Genomic DNA, 27476 nt, shown 5'->3' on the forward strand with positions numbered 1-27476 from the left:
TGTATAAAAACAACTCACAAAAATTAAACCGCCGTTTTGGCCAACTGGAATTATTATTGTACTAGTTTTAAGCTATATAGCAGCCTATACTATAATCTTATAATGAATACACTAACATTAGCCCTAATCGAGCCTTAACCACAGAGGTGTGATATCAGAAAACGGTTTATTTGTGAATCAGCTAAACTGTTTAATCTCAACTGATAAACTGTTTAAATGTTACAAATACTCTATAAACTATCTGTAGGCAGACAATCTGTACTGACAAACATGTGATTGGCTGTTGGGGTATTGATTTAAGGTATATCTGTCATCAGGTCTTCTTTCCCATCCCGTTATCTGTTGTTATCTGTCAACCCCATTGTTTGATCACTTTGTTATACTAACCCTGAATTTGACAAATCCTCTACTGGAGTAGGGATGTTAAAGACTCTGAACCCCCGAAGTTAAAAAAATAAAGTAGAATATTTAACACTAATCGGATAAAAATAATCTGTAACATTACTCTTTTTTTTTAATTATACTGGCAGGGTAAGCTTAGGTTTTGATCTCCAATGTGCCAAATGGGATCCGTAAAAAAACAAAGTCAAACAGAAAGAATTTACCTACTTTTCTGGCTTAAACACAAGACCACATAAAACATGGATGTGGCAGTTGTGTTGGCAAAGAAACATGTTTCTGAGGGATTATTTCTTCCCTCTGGGTGTCAGGTGACTGGCAGGAGGCAGATTATAACATAACACAGCGGAGATCTGAAAACACTTATCTCAGCACAATGAGGGCAGGATCAAAACAGACTCCTCGCGTTTACTGTAGAGGATTATCTCTCTCTGTGAAAGATGGTTTAAATATCCAGCAGGTGGCTTCTTCTTCTTCCGACGTAAACACGCTCTGCTCCACTCATGCCATTCTTTACCTTCTTTTTGCTTTGGACTGCGTGATAACATAACTTCACAGACAATTTTATTGTTGCAGTGTTCATTTCAGTGCTGCTGAAAACCTGCTGGTTGTGAGATGAAGATGATGTTGGAGCTGACCAGCGCCCTTCTTACCTTTCTTCACCTTCTTCTGCAGTTTGATGGTGTCTGACGATTTCTTCTTGATGTCAGCTCTGGCCTTCTTGTACTCTAAAAAAACAAATAAGAATATGCCGGCAGTGAAGGATGGTTTGTGTCTGTTCAGAGGTGTGTGTGTGTGTGTGTGTGAGCATGTTAGCATACCTTTAGCATGGTCTTTGTCCAGCTGACTGGCCACTTTTTTCCACTCTTCCATCTTCAACTCCAATGGTGTGATAAGACTTTCTGAGAGAGCTCTGAGAGAAAAAGATTAAAAGTCTCACTCAATCGCTGCGTTCAACTCTATCATGTGGGTGGGGTAGGAATAATAATTTTTTTTTATTTAAAATTTTTCAAATTCACTAATTTAGTTTATTAATATTAGAAAACAGTAAAAACTGCAAGTCCTAATGTCCCAATTTTGTCGAATCTGACATCTTTAAATGTCTTGTTTAGTCCGACTGATTAAAGTAAACTGAAAAGATATTAAATTCACAATCATATAAAAACAGAAGTAGCAAATCCCCTCATCTGAGAGCTGAAAGAAGAGAATGTTTGACTTTTCTGCTTAATAAAATGACCTGAACAATTAATTGATTAACAAAAAAGTGTCATAAATAATTTACTGTCAATCGGCTAATCAATGCAGCTTATACCATGAGAGGTTTTTCTTTAAAACTGGGTCTTGTAGTTTTGATCATCAGCAATGGCAACATTAGATGCTTTTACACACTAGTTTCACTGCTGATATGTGGAAGCACCAAACACAGCTTTACAAGTACGAGAAGTGAAGCAACACAAGCAGTCATGATAAGAAATGTTTTGTACATCTTAGTCCATATGTCCCTGTTTAACACATCAAATATAAATCAATTCTTAGAAAGTCAACAGACAATTGCACAATACGTGTGTGTGGCTGCTGTAAGTGTACAGGAGGTCAAAGTCAAAGCAGGGAGTAGAGGGGCTACTCTCTGTCTATAACAGACCGTCAGGGTAATAACCTGAACATGCATTTAGCTTTTCATTTCCAAATCAGTAACATATGTTTATCATCCCCTCCAACATTTCTATGAACCTTAATCTTAAAGAGATTTATTTGTCCACTTGTGGGCAGCGGCAACAAGTTATGATAGTTTTTTAAGTTGATATCACAGTACAACACATTGTGAAATCCTCTGCATTTAACCCATCAGCCACTGGACCAACTCCAGTTCTAAGCCAGTGTCTTGGAGGAAACACAGGGAGACTCCACACAGACATTTCCAAACCGGGAACAAACCCAGGACCTTCTTGCTGTGAGGCGTCGGAGCTAACAAATGAGCCACTGAAGTTGCAGTTACAGAGCAACATTATAATTCATTTGGAGTCGTGATTGTGTTACCTGATGGATCTAAGTCCAACACTCGTTGTTTTAGCTCTTGTTTCTTTGGTCTTTACCAAGTGGCAACCTCCAGGTCTGAAAAGTGAAGCCAATGCTTCAGTGCCTAAAACCTGCATCCTTTCTAATGGCCAGCAGGGGGCGACTCCACAGGCTACAAAAAGAAGTCCGATTGCATTAGAGTCTATAAGAAAATTACCATACTTCTCAATTGATTAATTTCCTCAGCAAATACTTTCCTAATGAGTCTATGGTCTGAACTTTTGGTTTTAAGACAGCATGATCCCATGGTCCCATTTAGAGTAAAATAGATGATAAAGCAGGGTATGCTTTAGGGCGTGGCAACCTTGTGATTACCAAGTCGCTACCACAGTAACCTGTCAATCAGGATAGAGGTAACTCTTATGCACTGCATGGTGTACATTTAAGAAGCGCAATTAAATAAGCTTTTTCAACTGCGCTAAATTTATCTAGCCTGTCTGTGTGTGTGAGTGTTGTCTGTGTTTTCGGTTCATAAAAGTTAACTGTTAAAGTTAAAAGCTTTACGTTGTGTGTGTGTGTGTGTGCATCATCTGACAGCTTCTCTAATCAAATCAGACAGTTATGACAGAGAAACGGCTGTTGGGTTGCAACAGTGACAGTAATGACGGGTGAAATCAGGACAACAAGCAACTCCTGCTCTCTCTAACACACACGCTTTTCTGGCTGTCACGCGTATGAGCATTATGTCAGTTCAGAGAAATTAGCATCTAGTTCCCATACTGTCAGAAGTAGTTGCCAGCACACCATCATTCATACCTTCACATGTCCTCCCACCTGTCATCACTCCCTAGTAAATAACACATGCGATGCTACAGTGTGCGTGTGCATGTGTCTTACGTGGTGAACAGTTTGAGTTTGGACTCAATGCTGCGGTGTCTCATACACATCCTGGTTAGTGCTGAGCCGATGTCTTTGGTGGCACCTGGAAAACAAAAACAACCCCACAACAATCAGATGAGTTTTATTTTGAAAAATAAACTGATGATGTTTCAAAATAAAGCTCTGTTTGGAGCATTGATACTACAAAATAAAATGCCAGCTGATGACATAACACGCTTTAGCACATGTATTCGTCTTTAAGAGGCTGGGTAAACATAACTTTAATTTTAAATTATAATAGAAACTGTTCACACTGTAAGGAAACAGTAAGCATGGGGCTACTTCTCATTCACTTTAAGCGATGAGACTACAACCAGCGTGTATCTTATGAGTGCTGTAGTGTGCGTGTGTGTCATTTTGTTAATAAATTATTTAAGAAAGAGACCAGCTCTTTTCACAATCAGCCGCTGTTAATTCGATGGAACAATATTAAGTTTCTCTCACACAGTTTTATTTCCTGCAGTCCACTCAGAGAATATTAATGCCACTACTACTACTGTTAAAGCCAAACTAGGTCAGAGGTAGGGCTGGACTTTTCCTTTCTCATACTGGCTCACTTCTGATTAGTTTGTCCCATTTAATCACAGTATGACTAAAGATACTGCACTCCTGGTCAGACAGTCATTTGCTGGGAAAATTTTTGTCTGTGAGATATTTATAGTCCAGTCGAAGTAGGAAGCAGTAATAAGATGATTTACAGGCTAATAGGAACTATGGATGTGTTATTAAACAATTAATGTAACGGAATACGGTTCATATAAAGTTGTTGCCAACTTTAATTTATTCAGATTTGTGCAACATTTGGAAGGAAATATGAATGTTGACAGAAGGATTACTCCCACAGTGGGAACCTCTTTCTTCTCTCACAAACACACACAATAATAATTTCTATGTATGTATCGTGTAGTACTGTTTACATATTTACATGCGAAATGTGTCATTTACAGGTAAATCTAACAGAATAATCAAAACATTTTAGCGTCTTTGAGAGAAATAAACAGACTTTTACTTTTAAGATAAGAGAAAATAGAATTTTATTTATCCCCAGAGTGAAATGCTGTGAGACAAAGTAGTGCAAATGAACAAATTAACAAAATGTGAGAAGATCAGCAAGATGAAAAAAAACAAATGTACACAATGCAAGTCATTTTACCAGAGAGTATTAAAGGGTAGCTTGGAATGAATGATTATATTTTGATGCAGAAAAGTCAATCATTTGAAATCATGTAGAGAAATACAATATATTGATGTATATACATCGATAAAGTTTTTATTATTGCATCATAGCCCTCTGAATCCAAATCTAATCGTGAGGAGCCTAGAGATTCCCACTAGTCTCATCAAGTATCATGAATACAAAAAGTAAAGTGCAAATCCAAAATATGCACAGAAAGGATCACAAATAAGTATGAGAAGTGGAACATAGCATAAATAATTTGTACATTTATCTGTGTATGTAAATTGTGTGTCAGTGCTTTTATGCTGCCTGCATCATGCTGGCTTGTTAACGATGTATCCTATCAAACGATCAAAACCAAATTCTGCACTCCTGAGTTCACCGTTGCTTTACCGGGTCAATATCCACCATATCGGCGTCTTGTAACCAGTGTTGGGCAGTAACGTGTTACTCAGTAGCGCGTTACTGCAATAATATTACTTTTCCCATTAACTAGCAATGTAACGGATTACTATTTCCAAAACAGTAATATCATTACAGTAACTTACAAATCCAAGCAATGCTCAGATACAGCGTCAGTGAACGCACGACCCTTGACATGAATGCGGGACTGTGCTGCAGGTCAGCGGCACCGGACCTTATGTTGTTCAAGTCAGCTGTTAGCCAGAGAGCTACAAGGACAAATGGAGAACAAGCTAGAGAGGTGTTATTTTGACAGCTGTAAGTAACGTTACTGCCATTATTGTGTGACAGTCGAAAATACAAAGAACACTGTTGTCGGGAGTCAGGAACGCCTGCTTTGTTTGGGGGGTGTTGTAGTAAAGTAATATAGTAACGTAAGGTGCATTGTAACGAGTTAGTTACTTTTATCACCCAGCAATAAGTAAAATAATATTAACTAGTAACTTATTACAATTTCTGAGCCACTTGCCCAACACTGCTTGTAACATAATACCAACTTTTTTATCAAGTGAAATCTATGTGGGAAACATATGCCTTTATAAGACAACCACTGACTCCACACCCCCCCCGATGTCATCGTCAATCCAGATGTTTCACTGTAGACATCGTCCGATGCCAATTTTGCAGATATCGCCCACTTAAACTAACTAATTAGCAGATTAACCAATAAAGTTCATAATCTTTAGTTGGAGTCCTAGACTGGAAATTATTAATATGATTACCACAGAGTGACATTTGATTTTATCCACATCACTCTGTTCCATCACAGAATCGAGCTAAGTGACAAAGCAGATTTACACTGAAGAGTCTAAAGTGTGCGAGTTCACACTGACTGAGATCACATTTGAATATCTAAATCTGAGAGTTGCACAGAGAGGAAACAGGCAGTCTCTCTCTCTCGCACGCAGGCTGCAACGCTGAGTCACTGCTGAGTTATGTAAAATAAAGAACAATCACAGAGAAAGCTCAGGTGTTGTTCACTAACAGGAAATGAAGCTGGACTGACACAAGTTTGAAGCACTCCATCCCTCCCTCCTCCATGTATTTAAGCAGCAGCTCTCCTCCTTTTTCTCTCCATTCCTTTGTTCCCACAAACTTAAAGTCTGGCCTCCATCCACCACTATCCATCCTCTCTTCAATCTCTCATTCCTGTTTCTTATCCATCTTTCCTTCATTGTCCTGCATCTGTACCTCTGCCTCTCTCTCCCTCTCCATCCTCCCCTGTTATGCCATGACTGCTCAGAAACAAAACATTAACTGCCACACATACAAACATGAGCAGAAACGTGGCAGCAGGTGGATGGGTACACACACACACACACACACACACACACACACGCTCTCAGGTATGAGGCGTGGGTTAAACATTAAGGTGTGGTGAGGTGTTTGTTTTATTTGCCTTCCCCTCCATGTCACTGCTCTGAGCTCAGAACATTCAAGTCTTGAAGACACTGACATTATCTTAATGTAACCAAAGTAGAAGTTTCAAATGCAGCATTTTTAAAACGTGTGTGTTAAATCCTGTCTGGTTAAAGGTTTTTTGTTTTTATTTAATTAAAAACATGAGAGATTATTTCAGTTGACAGTAAAGTTCTTTCCATAACAACGACGCTGTGTGACATTCAAAACATCAAATCAAGAAACCTTTCTTAAAAGATGCTCTAATAAATATTTTTATATTGACAATGGATTGTTGCAGCAGTGGCAAACTCACACTAACACAAAGCTGACATGCTAGTCGCTAAAGAGCCAGATATTATTCTCACAAGTTTCTAGCTGGTTTGGGCACCGATTCAAATGTGTATCTTAACTGAAAGGTTTTAAATCTCTTGTCAGATTCATATTCTTCACACATTTAAGTATTGAAAAAAAGTCAGGTCATATTCCTGCAATTATGAAACTATTTCATATTCAGCCCTAACCTTTAACTTTTCCTCAGTCTGTCAGGTGTGATAACGGTGTGATAACATTGTGCAACATGGCAATGTCCCCCCCCCCCCCCAAGAAACACGATCAGACAGGCTGGAAACTAACTAACAGTTTTTCTAGATCATCTACTTGGGAGTCAAAGTGAAAGTAAGATGTTGGTAATAATGCTCGCTTTGACCTAGTCAAAGTTAAAGTAGGAGGTGGGTCTGGAAACTGTGATGAATGTTAAGTAATAAGACACTAAAACGATCACTAACACCATGACTTACAATAAAAACAAACCACCTGCAATAATAAAACCCTACTTGTAATACACCACAATTATCCTTTAATTTTCAAGGTATAACGTGTACATTTGGTTAACTCAACAAATTCATTACGGCTAAATATTACATCATTTTCATTGAAGCCAGCATTATACAATCAGTATCACAAAATACTGCCAAGCCCTGTTTAATGGCGTAAATATGCTTATTTAGCAACCCATGAATTACAACACGTGTGACTGTGTGTGTGTGTGTGACTGTGTGTGTGTGTGTGTGTGTGTGTGTGTGTGTGTGTGTGTGTGTGTGTGTGTGTGTGTGTGTGTGTGTGTGTGTGTGTGTGTGTGTGTGTGTGTGTGTGGGTGTTGCAGCCAGGTGCTAAACACTGTAGGCGTTGTAGGCTGTAGGCTGAGTTTGTGTTCAGACATGTCTAATCGAGCTCAGAGTCGACCAGAGATGACTTCAGAGAAAAAATGTAACCTAACGAGATCAGACAGAATCCGTGTGGGAGCAAGTTTGTTTTTGATTCTCACATTTTGTTTTGTTCTGGTTTCACTGTGTTGTTGATTCATGGCTCTGCAAAAGCTAAATGAATGATCTGTTTAGGTTCTTAGGTTATCAGTACATAAACAAAAGAGAAGTGTGAAATAAAGCACACTTTTTTTGGTGTGTAGAGTATGCAGACACCTGAACATTACACCCACATGTGTGACAGGTGAACATTTCACTTCTGAACTATGGCCTATGCGTTTCTCACCAAAAGACGTAGATCCTAAACTACGTAGATCATAAACTACGTGTTTAACTGCATTTCCATCCTCACAAAACATATGCAAAACCTGCATTGTTTCCTTCCATGTTTGATAACTAGCAGTCTTCTTCTTCCTTGTATTTTGCTTGCAACAGTACCTTTCTTTGGCACATTACCATCAACTGTGAAACAATCATCAGGAATGTCTCATGTCTCCAGTGTGATCGTGCACAGGCTTCCACAAGCTTATGCACAAAAATACAAAACACTGCCCCATTGCACTACTAGTGGTAAAACTCTCCCCAGGGTACCCTGCTGCTCAAAAAGCCTTGTGTCTTTTTAGAAGACTTTCTGGCTGCAGAGATTTGTTCCCATTCAGCCACAATAGCACGAGAAAGGTCCAACATTGCTGTTGGGAGGTAAGGTCTGGTTTGCAATCAGCGTTCCAGTTCAGTAGGATGGGATAAGTTCTTCCACAATAAACTGGGAAAAACATTTCTTTATGGACCTCCTTCCATAGATTCTTGCTGGAGGACTCAACACATCAGCGGGCTGAATGGAGATGAAATGCATGCAACTCCATCCGTCTTGGCTGGCTCACCTTTAGCATCAGGGCTAAATACAAAATTCTCCCAAACAGGCGCAGAGGCATTTTTCTTGTTTACTAGCCTTATAACATTATCCCCATCACTTGCTATCATTTTTGTGTGCATAGTGAGGAAAATGAGGAAATGTTTATCAGTAAATGCACAGTGTAGGCTGCAGTTTGCCAGGGAATAAAGGCTGCAGCTAAAGCTGTTCTGCATTGTTTACCAACTGCTGGATAAGTGAAAGGGGTTATCTCATTGTCAGACAGTTTTATGCAACATCACACGCCTACGTTAAGGGCCAACACTACAATACATCAGCTCAAAACGATCTTCTTAACAGTTTGAAAGAAAGAGGAGCGTCTGTATTTTTGACCTCATTCCTTCCGTGGATGTCTAAATACCTTGGTATAACGTAACACCAACCAAGCCTACTTTGTAAACTCTTTTTTAAGATGTGCTAATCATCTGAAATGTGAATGATTCGACTAACATCAGTCAAACTCCTCTGGGTGGAAAAAAAGGAAGAGGAAAATATAAACCTGCTCCAGTCATTTACAATTTCCCTCCTTTTCCAAAGACACAACGCCAGAGAGACAGAGAGAGAACTGTTCACCCTCCTACTAAACCCAGATTTTCCAGCTTCACTCTCCTCCTCACAGCTCATAATGCGATCCTTTCAGAAAAGCGTGTGTGAGTGTGTGTGTGTGTTAATTCCTGTTGCTTCCAGGTTGTACCACAAAGACTACTTTACTGCGTTCTCTTTTCCTCTCAATCTACCCGTTTGTCTACCTGATGGTCACATTCAAACATCCAGTCTGGACTGAAACGTTGGAAGTTGTGTGCAAGTACTACTCTTAAAAACTATTATATCGACTCCATCCTGCATCAGAATTAGACTGGCTGCCATGACAACTCCAGTCATTAACCTCAACAGCCCCCAACTCAATCTTCAAATTGATCCTGTTATTGATTAACTGACCAATTGACCAGTCAGTCGGGACGGAGCAAACTGTCTTCTTGCCTCTGTGCATGTGTTTTGGATTGCAAAGTCAACCGTAGGAAATTACAACTATTCAGCACTCAGTGGGTCGTCTTGTGATCCGAGTGTGTATGTGTGTGTTCTTTGAAAGCCCCATGATGCCAAAGACGTCAACTGTTCCTTGGTTGCTGGGGAAAACAGTCATGTGGGAATCACCAGAGGAGAGACAAGAGGAACCTGCTTTAAAAATCAGCTGATTGTGTCAAGACTTATGCCACGTTTTAACTCCCAATACCGATCCAGTCATCACTCCTGAACATTATCACTGACTTCTGCAATTATCTACAGACATTAGTTATCTAGTTTTGAGTGTTTTAAATATATTAAGTCAGTACAATTACAGTCAATGCTCTAGAAAAGTAGAAACTCAGCAGTAGTCATCTTGGTAACGCCTCCAGCAGTTATTTCTGGCTAACAAGAACAGGCCACTACCTGCATGAATATGGAGAGAGTCATAACTGCACTTTCACTGGTCAGTGGGACTTAACTGCATGCATAGAATCACCAGTAAAATCTGATTGCTTAAAATCCAAAATAAGGTTGAAACTGCATTTTCCCCACCAGTTTTACTTCTATTATGCACGTGTGGTAATAGTGACGCCTACATAGTAGACCCTTACGTCAGTGGAACCACACGATAGGCTGAAATATGTTTTCCGCGTCGGCTGTTAAAGGCAGAAGATTGGCTTTCTAGTGGGACGAGCAGGATAACCATCTTTGCAGTTACGTGCTTTCCCTATAGAGTTGAGGAATCTGAGTTGACAGGTCGTCTTAAAATTTTGCAAAACAATGACAGCACAATAGTACAAGCATTAATGTATGCCTCAAACAAAATCAATGCCAACTGTTGTGCCAGCTTTGAAAGACCTTTAAACTTTCAGATCAAGATCTACTGACACACCAAAGATGTAACTTTGCATGATCAAAAAAAACTTTTGCTTTCAGAAATGAGCATCTGAATAATAATATCCATGTCTATTTTATGATGTTATGAGAATAATATTAGTAAATGTAAAGTAATATAAGTAAGAGCATAAGTTTGTCAACCTTTCTCTACCTACCTCAGCCATATCTGATTTAGTGAATTATCAGAGTTATCACCACAGGCTAAAAGGCACCCATAACAACAAAGGCCATCACAAAAAAGGTGGATGACAAGGATGGGAAAGAAACTTGTTTTTACATATATACACACACACAACAAAGATTTAGTGTAACTGTAAACAATTAAAAACGATCCTACCGCAATTTTTTTTCTCATAATCTAAATATCATCATCACTGAAAACTCCATTTCTAAAACAGGTGTGCAACAGGAAAAACAAGGCAGTGTCCATTTGTGTCTAAGACTTAATTACGCCCATAAAGTTTTAGCGTTTTGGTTGCGTCAAAGTGTGCACTGGCTTTAATATATATCTAAATGACAAGTGTTTTTATTCCAATCCAATCCATTTTTAAAAAAACACAGGTTTGCAGAGCGCCGCACAAGAAATAAAACATAAAACACACAGAACACATAAAAACAACAGAAGACCACATAGCTGAGTGAGTTTTCAGAAGGGATTTAAAAGATTCAAGGGTAGGGGCCATTTTGACCTGTGGAGGTAGCTCTTTCAATAGTTTAGGGGCTCCTGCTGAAAAAGCCCGGTCACCCCTGGTTTTTGGAGCGATAAGCAGAAGTGATCAGTAGACCTAAGTGACCTTGAGGGGGTGTAAACTTGTAAGAGGTCTGACATATAGTGAGGTGCCAACCCATTTATTCAATGATTCTCAATTGTTGCACCTGAGTTCAGTTCCTGATGTTACAAGTGTTGACAGATCACAAGGCAGCTGTCAGTGTCTACAAGGCATGCACACTGATAAACGACAGTTAAAGTCAGTTGACACCGAAATACGTTCTGGCAGGTTCCCTCACAGAGAAACTCCCACACCAGGTGTGTAGTACCACTGTGCATTGACAAACAGCATTTCCCACCTCTAAGATCACATGGCATTACAATCACAACCAACCTTAAAACACACACACACACCCACCCACACACCCCCACACCCACCAGACCGGTTCTGACACACACACCCCCCCACACACCAGAGAGTGTCCCCTGCGGGTGTTATGAGGGGCTGAAAGGGAGAAAGAATTAAGTGTTTTTACATGCTGACAAGACTTGTCAATGCAGTGTACTGTACAAAAGTGTAACTGTGTGTGTGTAGTAGAATAGAGGTAATTAGTGCCCTTCTTAAAGTTAGCTGTTCCATTTTTCTTTTGTCCCTCTCCCTCACACTCAGCAGCTGACAGGCTGAAGAAGCTGAGTGAGAGAACGGAGGAGGAGCAGCATTGAAGTATATTGACGACAAACGATTTGAGAGAACACAAACAAATTTGAGCACTACTCAGTCTGCAAGTCAGCCGCACAGGTATAGGTTTCCAAAGAGAGGGAGGCAGCTGTCAAACACACAACCCAGAGCAGCACAGCAGCTCCAGACAGCGAAACTTAAATTATCCTGCTATCCTAGCTAACGTCACAACACTAGCATGTCTTGGTTAACTATAATGTAAGCTGAATGTGTGTGGGTGAGTCATTTAACGTAACCTGAGACTCACATCATGTAGTGTTGTGTGGCTCGTCCATACAACAGACTTCCTCCTGTCCTCCTGTTCAGCATTACCCAGTTCAGCGTTAACTTCACTCTCCAGCACGTTTGTTTATTCTTAAAGTAAATTTCTTCCCCACAACACCGGCAAATGTGGAAGACCGGACCACGGTGAAGTTAGTTTTGAGTTGGATATTCGACAGATGTCAAATATTCAACTTAAAACTAACCACCACAGTGCAAAGTGTCATCCCTTCACGAAAATATTACAGTAAAGTGTGGAAATTGTGACAACAAAATAAATGATAGAGCATAATTAATTTGCATAAGCAACAGACATTTTTCTATTGTCATATCGCACAGATCCCCCACTGAGCTAACTGCTAACAAATGGCTGTGTGTCCACTGCAGAGCCAGGAAGGGTTAAGGACCAAGGACCAGGACCAAGTAGAGCTAAACCATAGGAATCAAAACGGATTTCTACCAAAGAACTCCTGTTTAACACTCGTCTCTCAGCGCAGGCTGAGCATTGGAGCTTTTTAAAACCAATGGGATGATCCATGATATCAGATACTCAAGTTGTTCAAACAAGACACAAGAAGCAGATCAGATAAGATGTCACATGATAAGATAAGACAGACTTTACTGATCCAACACAACACATAGAAAAATAGAATGGGGAAAAAAAACAATATATAGTAGAAAAATAAGAACAAGAGCTATATGCACTATATTTACAGATGTGATTTATTCTGTGGAGTTCTTCTACTTGAAGTTTTCTGTCAGGTTTGGAGCATTTTGTAGTATGAATGTTGTGTTGCAAGGAAATATACAATGTACAGTGGGAAGATGGAGAAAGATTATTTTTGATTAAAAATAGTAAAAAATAAAAATACCCAGCTTAATTTCTGACATCTTCAAATGTCTTGTTTCGTCCAACCCACATCCCAAGACTGAAAGATATTCAATTTGTATTGATATAAAACAGCAAATCGTCACATTTGAGAAGCTGGAACCAGACAGTGATTGGCATTTTTGCTTTAATCAATTTGTTGGTTAATTTTCTGTCAGCTAATTGATTAACTGACTAACAGTTTCAGCACTATCTGAATCCCTGAAGCAGCCGATGCTTACACAAACAGCTGTGTTATCTTTAACCTTCATACTCTTTATTGAATGTCACTTGGTGGTGATTTTGAAATATCCTCTATAGATTTGATTCTGAAGGCAGTTGATCAATTTTCTGTCGAACCACAAAATGAGGCAAGTTTAACAAAGAGATAAACACGTGCTGTAGGTGCTGACTGCTCTGTGTGTGACTGTGGGCTGTAGAAATTTGGTGTTTAACTGTACGTCGTGTGACATGAGATGCATGATGATACCTTATGATACATAGATTTTCAGGCATTAGTTATGCGTAAGTTGATGTCATGCGATGCACAATGTGATCTGAAGCTGCTTATTTCACATTAACCTCTGTATTTAACTGACTGTTATTTATCTGCAGTCTGCTCAATTTGTGCTATTAGAGGTTGTGTTTCATGTTCGTCTAAGTGTCAACCTGCACAGCCCCCCCCAAAAAAAAAACTGTTAAATCTTTACAGTTTATTTCTTAATGTGTGTCGTATGGGGGTAACTCAATGCAAATCTCATTGTAAATGCACAGACTGTGAAACAAATGTATACTACAATTTGTAAACACGATCTATAAATAGATTCAGAATCCACAAACTATTCATGATCTACAATTATAATCTACAAATAAATTTGGGTGGCTGTTTGGTTTACTGCCTGAACCCCTGAAAGATTGGTAGGTACTAGATACACAGGCTAAGCACAAACTCTCAATGGCTTGTCTCCTGCGGTTCTAACGGACTACTCTCTGAAGAGCAGAGGCAACGCCCAACCTGATGGACACTATACTTTGAGTTAAAATTATTAGGATACCCTTAAAAAGAATGCTACTTTACTACTGCAAAAATCACATACATATAAAACGCATAGGAGTATACCAGGTCAGTTGTCAGTGTGTGCTGAATATGCAGCCGCTGGTGATGGAGCAAAATGAAACAATCTCCAATCTTTCCAGACCACATGGGTTAGCAAGAGCAGAAAGAGATTGCAGCATACATAGTACTGAAATATAAAACTGTATTACAAAGGCACACTTCACAAACCAATCTATTAAAGGGGGGTGATTATTCAGCACTTAAGTTATCATGAACACAAACAATGTCCACACAGGATTAGACGCAGAGTAGATGATGTACACGTTCTGACACATTTCAGCTCTTATTTTGAAAGCTTACTGAAGAAACGTGACATCACATAGAAGCAATACCTCTGATTAGCAGACTTAATTTTTGACGGCTTTGGCTCCGAAGGAAGAGCGGGTTGCTTGTTAATCGAAAGATCGGCGGTTCAATCCCCGGCTCCTCCAGGTTGCATGTCGAAGTGTCCTTGGGCAAGATACTGAACCCCGAATTGCTTCTGGTGGCTGTTCCACTACTGTATGAATGCGTGTGAATGCTAGTTTCTGTTTGAGCACTTAGGCTCAGTGTATGAATGTGTGTGAATGCTAGTTTCTGTTTGAGCACTTAGGCTCAGTGTATGAATGTGTGTGAATGGTGAACGCAATGTAGTGTAAAAGCGCTTTGAGTGGTTGCAAAGACTAGAAAGGAGTAATACAAATACGGAGCATTTACATTTGCTAGTAGTGCTTAAAACAAATGCGAAACAATCTACAAGTAGAATGACCCTCGCGTGCAAGAAAATCCTCTGGCATTCATTCAAATTCTGGTTTTCAAGTACTGATTTATATTTATGGATCATGGAGAGTTTTTGTTGTGGATTTTGAATCCATCTGTGGATCATGTTTTGCATTTACAAATTGTAAAATATATCTGTGACACACACTGTGCATTTACAATGATACTGAACTCGATTAACCCCTATAGGGTGTCCTCTTTTCTGATTAACAAACATCAACACTCAGACATGACAGAGCAGGTCTGCAGAGGCTTCCATGGAGGGGAGTGGCCATAATTCACCTCCCACACACCCACATTTAACTGGATTTCCTTTAAATACCAACTGACTTCCGTGTTACCACCAGCTGACTGTCTTAAAGCCCCAACACACAGTCACTGCAGGTCTGAATACACTGGTAGTCCACATCTACATCCTCCATGTATTTATATAGAGTCTATAGTCTGCATCAATACATTATTCACAGCAGACAATATGTTCTGTTTGAAGTAGGCCAGTTTCTTACTTTGGTTTAAAAAAAAAAAAAAAGACATCACTGAAAGCATGATAAACAATCTCGGTCCACAAATATAGCCTTGAGTTAAAACAAAGGCTCTTAATGCTAAAGCACAAAGTGATATTTTAGACAATACTGCGCTTTCGACATGACATCGTCTGCAAACAGCCTGGTCCATAAAAAAAATGGTTTCCCAGTTTGGTGTGGAAAAACTGGACAGGCCAGCACAGAACCCTGACCTCAATCCTGTCCAACACTTTTGGGATGAAGTGGAACGCCGACTGTGAGTCAGGCCTTCATCGGTGTGGACCTCACTAATGCTCTTATGGCTGAATGGGAGCAAATCCCTGCAGCCAGGTTCCAACGTCTCATGGAAGGGCTTCCCAGAGGCGTGGAGGCTGTTACAGCAGATGACAAATTAAACGGGAAGTGAACTGATTTTACACATTAAAGTCTGTTTACAGTTGTATTTAAAGCCTCCTCATCTCTGCCGAAGGCTAGAGACTCCAGGCTCCATTAGCTACTAGCGTAACACACCGGCATTGTGTGTAATGTAGACGCCAAGACTATTTCTGGTTCTGCCACATCACTTTTGATCCCTTTTTCTTTCAATGTCCATCACGAGTATCATATACTATAATATAGACTATAAAGTATATTACAATCACACCCTGGTCCACTGAGAGTTAATAGAGCTAATTAGTTCCCTTGTGATTTCACCATTTATAATAAAAAGAGAGACACAGTGAAAGATCACACAGTAAGAAGGAAGGAAGGAAACATGTCCCTTGGTTCACTTAAAGGATGCACATACAGACACGGACAAGGCTAATCTCAGAATGATATTCCTTTTGGTGTGCCTGGCCCATAGCCAAGAACAAAATCTAACTGCATCTATCTGTGTGTTTTTACCTCTGGTCCCGGTCGCCATGTCTGCCACCTTCTGAAAAGCGTCCAGGAAGGCTCCGGTCACCACGAGGGTCGTCCTGAAGACAACAGACAAACATTATACATCTATTAACTGAATCCATTACATACACATATTATATAACTATGTATATTCTGAGTGAATCTGGATTTATACAAAACCAATCATCAAGCGAATCAAGTGAAATAATGCATAAAATACTCCCAAGAACTTGGCAGCACCTCAAATGTACTTTAAATGCTACATATTCGATATGATGAATATGCTATACAATCCCGTTGATGGGAGTGCCTCCTACTTGTGCTAAATAAATAAATAAATAACAAAACTTCTCTGGTTCAAATCAAAGAAACACAGCAGGCGGTAGATTACAGTCTGCTGCAGAGGACACATCATAAACAAACCTCTTCCTGGCTTTAAAAAGGAAAAATAAAGGACTTTTATTTTGGAAGCAGGGTTTGTGGAGCCACGTGAGAGGCCAGTCGCCCTCAAAGGCCAGTGTTAGGAGTGCAACTGGAGACCTTCTGACACACACACACACACACACTATCATCATCAATGGACCTTCTGTCTGTCTCTCTCTGTGTGTGTGTGTGCGTGTGCGTGTGCGTGTGTGTGTGTGTGTGTGGAATGTAATGTGCGCGCGCACACACACATTACATTACCAGCGAGGTCTGTTTCTGTAGCTGTGCGCGCACACACAAACACATCATCATTACCCTGAAAATCTAACTAAGAAGATCAGATGACACTGCTGTCAATAGTGTGCGTCTCTGTGTCCAAGTGTGTGCTTGTCCGACCTCGGTGGAAACGGTTTTTCATATTACACACACACACACACACACACACACACACACACACAGTATGCATCATCTTTTGAATATCGAAGTTTGCACTGTGTGTAAGGAAGAACTGAAATAACTAAGATGTTAAAATAACAAAAATACCTTGAGATGAGCCAACAATGCAACAAACCTAGCAGTAAGAACAACGAGGCACAGGACACTAAAACACTTTACAACATCTGAGGTAAAAAAAAAAAAAAAAAAAAAACTGCTTGTACAACAAACAAAATTAAAGCACACTGCCATGGTCTCATGTTTCCACAGACATGTTTGATCTGCCGTCCCATGATCCCCGGCTGCCTGAACACTCTGGTGGCGCTGCGGGAAAACTCACGGTCCCACATTCCTTAACAAGACACTAGAAACCCCACTGGAGTCTGACACAAGCTCTGGTTTGTCTTTGTTCAGCTGGTACATGCTGCTTTAAAGTGCAGGTACTTAACTAGAGGTCAGACTGGGGCTGTTTATCAAAGTCCCCCATCAGGCTGCATGAGCTAAATTTGTAATCATTCCCACCTCAAGCAGTAAAACTTACTCTGCCTAATGCAACAGGGGAAAATAAGATGCTAAAAAGATGCAAGTGCTGCTAAAATGACAACTTTATCAGATCTAAAATAAAAATAATTATGTACAAATAACTGTATCAAATGTATCCAACGACACAACTATGTTGACTGAAAGCAAAACAGAATATATAACCCTGGAATATTCCAAAATTTTTAAAACTCATATGAAATGTTATAGCTTCCTGCTTCTTTTCACTGTAACAGAGTTTACATCAGGTGTTTTCATTTAATTTGATCCATTATGCATTTCAAAATGTTTTTTCACAATCACACTTTTCATCAAAAAGCATCTGTCGATTGAAACAAAACGCAATTACGTGGATAGTTAGAGTCACTCATATTTTCATATATATGATTTCATCCCATGACAAAGATAAAGACCACACCCACAACAGTTGTGTCCTGTAGGATGTCAATCCCATTGCAGCCCTCTACACTGAGGACTCCAGTTCATCCTTTAGGCCACAATTATGTCAATTATGTAAATTTAACCACAAATGTTTCTGTCTGGAGCCTTAGGATTTGTCTACAGGTTACATGTGAAGTCCTGTTCTAGTTTCAGCCACAACAGAAGCTCTTTGACAATAAACTATTTAAACAATTTATCTGTTCTCTGGTGAAGATCTGGGTTCCCAGAGACTGGGCTGGGCGAAATGGCCAGAAGTCTAGAAAATCATCTCTCCAATAAAGGCAGAAATCTCTGATTGTTTGTGTGCGTTTTGTATTTTCATAATGTTGAGAAACATCCGATCGACTTCAAATGTAGTGGGTGTGCTGCTGGAGACCCAAGGGAGTGAAGTGTTGTATTTGGTAAAATTTGGAAACGCGTCACGTTCAGAATGAATAAACTACAGTACAGCGCGAGCCGCTCAGCAACGTGTTTGGGGTACGTACGCAGGGGCGGGAGCTTATATTATCCTATGTGGTAGTGAATTGTTGAAAAAGAGTTAGTCATAACACAGGTTTGATATACGTTAGAAACGAATGTGATGAAACAGAGTTGTAAAGAGTTTTATGAAGTTCTAAGGAAGCGCTGAATAGCTAGCAGTATCTCCGCCATTGTCATGTTGTTTTAGAGTTGTTAGTGCTGTAGGTGAAATCAATGTGAGACACACATTTTGACCAAGCACTATACTGCACTATCTAAAAAAGGTAGGGAGGCATCACATAGGCCCCTCTTAAGGGGCACTGCACTAGTACTTAATAATTATGATCACTGAATTGCTTATAAACATTTTTTTTAAACAAGTCTTGACACATCAATGTTTTTCATGTTTCATATTTAAAAAGGGCATTTGATTTTTATGACAGTTCAATAACAAACAACTGTGGAGCAAATGTGTGTTTATGTGTGCAAATTATCCCCAGGAGATCTTTTGAGTAGCATTAAACAGAGCGGTTTGAACAGCATGGATGTCCTATTTTTGCCTGCATCTCTGTGTCTGTGCGTGTGTGTGTGTAGCTGGCTGACTGGCAGGGCTAATAGACTGTGACTGGCTGCAGCAGGCAGAGTGATGCTTATCAAAAGTAAACTGGCCTACTGGGAAACACAGCCATTATACTGTTATTACACTGAGCCAAATACTGGGTCACTGTGTGGGTGCATGTGTTTGTGTGACAGAACACAGCAGCTTTCATGTAAAGTTCAACAACAATAACCTGAATATGTTTGGTGGTGACATTTTGCAGAGTTCAGCAATAAGTCAACCACTGGCCAGCGCCCAGTAGAAAGCCCCAGGGCACAAGAACTGTGAGTGGTTATTGTTTAAAATATTTTAATGCTACACACAATTTGTTACCAAAGACAAACTTCTCACCATTTTGCAGTAATGTTATTTTAACACAACACACACGCTCAGCAGTGTGTGGATTGTAAAACTGAACTATGACCAGGATGCATACTTTTTATTTCTTTGACTTGGTGCAAATCTGATTTTTTTTATGTCACTGATGATGACCAAAGGCACTAAAACATGAGTCTTGACATGTAGAGTTTAGTCTGGGGCGGCTGCCCTACAGGTGAAAATGCAATGCAATGAAAATGCTGACTTGGAAATATTCTTATTCAGGTACAGCCCTAGAAGCCAGTAGTTGTTGTATGATCTGGCAGCCAGTGGGATCAGTTAGAGAAACAATTATTATAAATCGAGATTAAGAGAGAGTGTGTGTGTGTGTGTGTGTGTGTGTGTGTGTGTGTGTGTGTGTGTGTGTGTGTGTGTGTGTGTGTGTGTGTGTGTGTGTGTGTTACCTGAGTTGTGATTGTAGCTTGGCTCCTTTGGTTACAAAGTCCTCCCACGTAGGATAACTGGCCTGGAGAAAACACAGAACATCAATGACATTAAGCTTCAGACAGCATTACACAAGTCTGACCACAACAGAGTTTTAACTGAGATATTAAACCCAAAACTGTAACAATATGCATTTCATACCAATAATCCTAAAGAGCTTATGACCTTAATGAAGGAGAGAGCGCTATTATTAAAGTATTAGAACTGAACTCGTCAGGTATTTCTCTGTGCAGAACTGCAATGTTTGGATACAACACTAACTGAACTGCCAGAGGAACAATAAATAGAAATATGTTATTAAATTTACGCAGTTTACTCAACTGAAAATTAATTTTAAGAAAAGGGAAATGATGGAGAGTCAAAATTACATATATTTGATTATTTTATCATAACATTTTACTGTTTACTGGTGAATTCCCACTGAAAAAATAATTATATTGAGTTTAATGAGTTCTGTTAATTCAGGTGGTGAGGAGAAATCAGTTCAGGAAATCAGTTCAGGAAAGATTAGCCTCTGGAGTCAAACATCAGCATTACTGGAGCTCAGCTGATCAATGCAGAAAGAAAGTTTTCTGTCAACTAATCGACTGATTGCTGCTCTCTCTTTTATCTTCGTGTTCCTTATCAATGTAAAGCCCCCTTTTTTTTGCTGGACAAAAACAAAACACTAGCACCTGCTAACGTCTGGCTCTTGTCTTCAGTGTGAACGGTACAATGGGCATTCACTTCCAGGTCAAATGACTCCGCAGTAGTCACGGGTATTGATCGGGTCCAGCTCCGATCGGCAGTGATATAAACATGACACGCTAATCTTGCCAGCTTTTCCTGGACGACTCTTTCATCTGTGGATGTCTAAAAGCATCTCATCCATGTTTGTGTAGTATTAGCATGCTAGGCTAACAGTCTGTCAGCTGTGGCTTTATATCTGCTCCATGCTGCTTTCTACTGTTTACTAACCCCCTTTTTCCAGCGCAGTCTAAACGCGACTAATTGGGGGGAAAAATAAAAAGGCAAACTCGTTTAACAAGTCAATCGCCTATTTTACTCGTGTTTAAAACACCCGCATATGTTTTAGTGCATAAAGGATATAAGATTCCTTTTACAGCTTCCAACAACAGCAGCACTGAATAGCGTAAAACCAAACAGCTGACTGTTATTTTTGGCTTCTCTGGGTTTCACATGAGGACAGATGCTGGGTCTCTCCGGCCGGCCACAAACATATAGAAGGAAGCAGAAGAAAGCAGCGCCAAATACAAGAAAAGCAATGCCGTTGTCATGCAGCTGTAACTGATTCTCCATGAACCTGCAGCTTTTTCTCTGAGCTCATCTTAACGTTCAGTTTTATCACTAGTGAGCCACAAATCCTGTTCAAACCCCACAGTGGCATGAATTTCACTTGTTTTCATAAATATTTTCTATTCGGACATAAATAAGAAACACCAGAGTGATAATGCCAGAAATTAAAGAAGCCAAAATGTATAAAAAGCTGGGAATAGTCACAATTGAGAAGCTGGAACCACCTAATGTGAAATCTTGCTCAATCGACTAATCCTATAAACTCTAAATCTCCTCACACTAATAAAGGCAGTTGATGTACAAATGTGTGCAACAGTTTAACAGATATAACAAAATCTTTTATATCACTGAAAGGTGTTCAAAGTTTCTACATAAGGAAAAATGTTGTGTTTATTTCTTCTGCAGAGATTAAAAATATCTTCCCGGTGTTTAACGCTTCCCGTTGAGGGTAAAAACAGTTTCTATGTCTGCATTTTGTAACAGCAGCTGATTGATTATGTAATCTAAGTCTGGTTCTGCTGCAGCTCTGACCTTGGGTTACATCTGTGACCAACAGCTGCTGGTGCGGTGTTCTGGTTATTCAATTAAAAATGCAGGAAAGCCCTGCTGGAATGAAGGGCTGAATCCCACTTTCTCTCATTCTTTATTTTCACAAACCCCATCACCCTGTCTGTCCTCTGTATCTGCTGTCCACCAGAGAGGGGATAATACCGATTTAACCCCTAACACCAACATTAGCCTCTTAGCTCCACACCGCTGAAGCGGTTTGCCAGGCATGAACACAGCATGGGGCTGACAGGTTTACTAGCTGCAGGGGCTCGGCACTGCGTGATGAAATACTGCAGGTGAACGGCTGAATGCCTCTGGTGAATAACTCAAAGTGAACCTGGGATAAATAGGAGAGGAAAGAAATGAATAGAAATGCATCACATTCCAAATAACTTAATTATTGATCCCAAAGGGGACAAAGTAGGTTAAGGCTGGAACTAAATTTACATTGGGATTTAGAGACATGAGCTCACAAGTAAAACTTAAGATGAAGTACATTCAGGGTAAGCTGAACTTAGAAACCATTTTATAGCATTTGTATGGAAAGCACTGTTTTTGGAGATGAAACCATTAGTGGTTTTTGAATGGCTGATATTGAGTGATTGATGGTAAATTTCAGGCAGTAAGTCATTTCTAGATAGGATAATAGAATGTTTTCAATTGAAGGCATTCATAACATATTGTAATCTTTCCAAAACCTCATTTCAAGCGTAGGGGGCGGGGGGTGTTAGCCGTATTAATGGTTCAGAAAATCCATGTGTGGAAAACTGACTATAAATCAGCCTGGACTTGTATGGAATCAAATGTATTGTACCTCTTGTGCTCTCCAACTGGCATCTTATTATATGTATGTACAATTTTGTCTGCTTATTCTTTATATGTCAGAAGGAGAGTAGGGATTTCCGGCAACTTCACCCACTTCTAAGGTCCATAAAGAAGGTAAAAGGTCTGATAATAATAATAATAATAATAAATACGAAACGTTATTTTTAGTGCACTTATTAAATCAATGTACTTCACACAGAGAGGGAGATGATTTGAAAAACACAGTGACTGATAAAATACGTGAGGGGCAGAATAGAAAAATTAGAATAATAAATAATAAAATATAACAAAGAAAGAAAAGATAAATCGAGAAAGAAAACTGTAAAGTACACAAGCAGCTCAGATAAAATCAGGAAATGCTTTCTGATGAAAGTGTGTTTCTAGATAAGACTAAAATGAAGACACCGGCTCCAATTTCCACAAGCAGGTTGTTCCAGAGCCTTGGGCCCTGACAGCAAAAGCTCTGTCCCTCTTATCTCACAGTAAGCAAAGGTTTGTAAGGAGTTCAAAGATCTAAAATATAATCTGGAGCCAGGTCATGGAGAACCTTAAAAGTAATCAATAAGATCTTAAAATCAATCCTAAAACAAACAGGGAGCCAATGTTAAGAGGCTAAAACAGGTGTAATATGATTGCAACTCTAGGTTCTGGTTAAAACTCTGACAGTCTGTAGACATTAAGGTTTTTAAAATAAGAACAAAGGCTGTTGCAATAATCTAGACGTGAACTAGAGCATGTACAACAATTTCTGCATCTCCAACATTTAAAATAGTTTTATTTATAATAGATCTAATGTTTGAAATATTTGAGGACTGGACAAGCTTGGTGATAAGTTGCCCAAAGGGTAGGTCAAAACTCCAGCAACACTTAGTAAGAACAACTTTAATGGTACAAGCCTAAAGCTGATGATACACAGAGCAACTTTTAGAGCAATCATGAAGGGCAACATTGCCGTCATTGGTAATGACTAAAGATAACTACCGTAATCCCCTTCCCTCACCACTCGCCCCGCACCGTCCGTTCAAAACATCAGACTTCAGTCAGACTTGCCACTAGCAAGATTGCCCAGCAACATTGCTCAAAATGTTGCCCCGTGTATCATCAGCTTTACTCAGTTCAAAAGGTGTAACAGATATGTGTTTGGCCAGAAACATTCGGTACAGGACGTTTGGTTCTTTCTTCAAGTCAGTGCAACCTGTAATCAAACAATTACTGACAAAATAAGCTTAACATCTTAGTATATGCACAACATAAATTCAAAAGTGTACGTGGGTCATTAGTTGTCTGTTAGCATTGTTTAGGAGCGTTATGATTTCCCAATATGTTACAGTTACAATGGACTATCTAAGAAATGTAGTTTAGCCTACTTGAGCAGCCACTGAAAGTCGCCCTGGACAGGAGTTTTAAGCGACACGCAAAGAACATACACTACAAAATGCCTGCCGCTTGTACTCCAGTGAGTGCAGCTCTTGTTCCCTCTGCACTTCTCGCCTAAACCTTAAATTCTGTCCGGATTTGTTGTGACTGCCAGGAATCTCACAGTCAGTCGCAGACAAAATATTCCAGCAGTGGTTTTAGCAGAAAACACCACAGACAGAGTCTGAGAGTCCACTGCAGCTTGATACTAAGAGCTTTAGAACAGCAGTTGCTAAATTGGGGTCCTGGGGCCCACAAGGGTCACTGAAGGTGTCCAGAGGGTTAAGACAGCTGCCAACAAAACAGCCGTCCTTTCTCAGAAGAAGAAACCGTAACAAAAAGGTAGTGACTGGACATTTGGGTCTTTGATTTTGTATTGGATTATCTTGGATTTGAGTTTGTTGCCTGTTTTAGTTGCAATTCTCTTGGTCACAATTAACTTATAACTAGTGCTGGGCAACGATTAAAATTGATAATCGTGATTAATCACATTGTTTAGCAAAAAATTAAATAATGAATTCTAAAGTAGTGTATTTAGCTTTTTTAATTTAAAAGTACTTCTATACACAAAAGTGCAACAACATGTGGTTTGCAAACACTTAAATAAGGTGCTTTTTACCAGCAGTATTCCCTTTACACAGTAGCAATGAAATATTTTTGTAAATCTCAACTTAAACATTAATGTAATTAAATTAAATACAAAACCAAAGCTATCTGCCAACGAATTACCTTTTATCTAGCTTGTTAAAACAAGAGTCCAGAGCCACGATCATATCATCATAACAGACAGACATAACACAACTTCTGAGCAACAGGTAAACATACAGTGAGGAAAATAAGTATTTGAACACCCTGCTATTTTGCAAGTTCTCCCACTTAGAAATCACGGAGGGGTCTGAAATTGTCATCGTAGGTGCATGTCCACTGTGAGAGACATAATCTACAAAAAAAAAATCCAGAAATCACAATGTATGATTTTTTAACTATTTATTTGTATGATACAGCTGCAAATAAGTATTTGAACACCTGAGAAAATCAATGTTAATATTTGGTACATGACATTTACTCGTTCAGCTGACGCTTTCATCCAAAACGACTTACAATTGTGATATATGTCAGAGGCCTCTAAAGCAACTAGGGGTTAAGAGTCTTGCTCAGGGACACATTGGTGGATGTGTCACAGTGGGAATTGAACCCGGGTCTCTCACACCAAAGGTATGTGTCTTATCAACTGTGCCATCACCATGACGACAACGTTGATAAAGTGAAGACTCATAAGTAATTTATAGAGTTATATTACCAAAGATTTATTAAATATATTCCCAGGCTCTCAAAAATAAATATTGGTTGCTTTGTTGGGCTTGGGAAATTGATATGCTCTTTTGTAGAAATTTCATAACCAGCTTTGGTATCTGCCTAAAACTCTTTTAAGATGAGTGGAAATGGTGTACATGCTCCACAAGCAATGACACAGTAAACTATTCACAGAGACTGAGCTCTCCATGTATAGAAGATATACAGAGTTGTTATCCTATCTGCTTAGTCAACCAGACGGCATGACCAGGTATACGATTACATATAGTCTGTGTGTGTGTAGTCACCTGCCATCAGCGCCTAATCCTACAATGATAATCCTGACTTGCTCTACTGACCGACAGAAAGATAAAAGACCGAGACAGAGCGCTGAGGTGGGATTGGCGTGACATCTCAGGAAAGTGAGAATAGTGCCCTGTTGACCTTTCTGGAGTCCCGACTGACTATAGAAAGACCTTATTTAGTCACTCCGTCAACTCGTCAGTCAGCCAATGAGCTGGTAATACATCATTCAGTCAGTCAGCTGGAAAGGCAGTAACACTGCTGTGGTAGGAGGTTCAAATATCAGTGGAATAGGGCTGCAGCTAATAATTATTATTATTATCAATTTATCTGACGAGCATTTTCTTGATTAGCCCAGTGTTTCCCATACATTCATTTATTTATTTGCAGCGGCCTGCCACAATATCAACGCTGACCGCCACATATTGTTTTCAAAGTTTTTTTTCCTTTACTATTTAAAATGGGTAAAATCGCATTTGATTGTAGTGATTTCACTCAGCTCTCCCTCTCTCAATTCAAATTAGCTTTATGGCCGTGAATGTATAACCTCCTCCCCCATTTATTATATAAAATTATATCGCGATAATTATTGTTATTGTTTTATTGTCCAGCCCTAAACCTAGCTAACAAGGATGGCATTGTTAAGGTTACAACACAGCTGGGCTGTTGCATTTAGCACGCTGTACATACTGATATCAGATATCACCCTGATGCCGGCTCAATTAGCGGGATCGAGTATCTATGACAATGAGGCTGATTTATTCAATCAATTACGAGCGTCCTACGCAAAGCGTCAGCAGTGCACCGGTAGACATGAACATTTTGCTAGAAGAGCTAACACAGCATGGAGGAAGCTAAACACAAGGGGTCAGCAGTTTTGAGGCATTTCACTCTTGTACGCTAACAAGTTTGACGGCTACTTGCAATATTTGCCAAGCAAATGTATCAGTATCAGGACTGAAAAAGTCGGATCAGTACATCCCTAACTGTGTTCGTGATATTTGGTGTGTGAATGAGTGTGTACTCTGCAGCTTTCTGTGTTACCTTTACATGTGCAGCCATGCATTCAGCTGACTGCTTAGTACCTGCTGCTTCTGTATGAATATTTGCTTGCTTGTTTGTTTGTTTATCTTCCAGATAATCAGATAACAGTTTGGCGAGGTGTGGGTATTATCGAGAGAAGAGCCAAAACATTTTTCAGGGGAAACTGGTTCAAAGCACAAATTCAAATGAACCGGTTTTAGAGCTCAACCTCAGGAAAGTTGAGAGCGTCAAGGCTGGAACATGCTTCTCTATCTATACGTTAGCAAACGCATGGATGTCATTCAGAGACAATAGAGATTATACTTGTACAATTTGAGTTTAACACGTTCAAGCGATGTTGAGATTTGGGAGAGGTGTATGTGTCAGTTCCTCTAAGCGTCTCTGCAGCATGTGTAGCATAATTCCTTCATGACTTACCTGCCACTTTCACTGTGTGGCAGCCAAACGATGATAAGAATACGCTGGGACTAAAAATGCTGGTGCGTTTTAAATGTTCACTTCCTCTTTAGAAACAAAGCAAATCTCCTTTGATGGTGTAAACCATCTCTTTGAATATTAAAAATAAAAAAGCTCTCATGTCATTAGAGGGTAATTCCGAGTGTGTTTTAAATGCATCTTACAGAAATCTGTTCGAGCGGAAACAGGTTGACCCTGTAGACTGTTCGGAAAACCATTTCCATCTACCACTACTGACTAACTGGT

The 27476-nt window shown here is 39.6% G+C and overlaps 1 protein-coding gene across 3 annotated transcripts in view; it reads right to left on the minus strand.

The window, feature by feature from the left end:
• mtss1 (MTSS I-BAR domain containing 1) overlaps positions 1 to 27476 on the minus strand; it is a 69295-nt gene that overhangs the window by 27179 nt on the left and 14640 nt on the right. For all 3 annotated transcript variants that reach the window (XM_046076358.1, XM_046076356.1, XM_046076357.1), the window contains exons 3-7: positions 20009 to 20070; positions 16334 to 16407; positions 3313 to 3397; positions 1221 to 1312; positions 1053 to 1127 (exon numbers count right to left, since the gene is read on the minus strand). In XM_046076358.1, coding sequence (XP_045932314.1) covers positions 1053 to 1127; positions 1221 to 1312; positions 3313 to 3397; positions 16334 to 16407; positions 20009 to 20070 — 388 coding nt within the window. The remainder of the gene's footprint in view (positions 1 to 1052; positions 1128 to 1220; positions 1313 to 3312; positions 3398 to 16333; positions 16408 to 20008; positions 20071 to 27476) is intronic.

Source organism: Micropterus dolomieu, linkage group LG18 (genome assembly GCF_021292245.1).
Source record: "Micropterus dolomieu isolate WLL.071019.BEF.003 ecotype Adirondacks linkage group LG18, ASM2129224v1, whole genome shotgun sequence".
Taxonomy (NCBI): Eukaryota; Metazoa; Chordata; class Actinopteri; order Centrarchiformes; family Centrarchidae; genus Micropterus; species Micropterus dolomieu.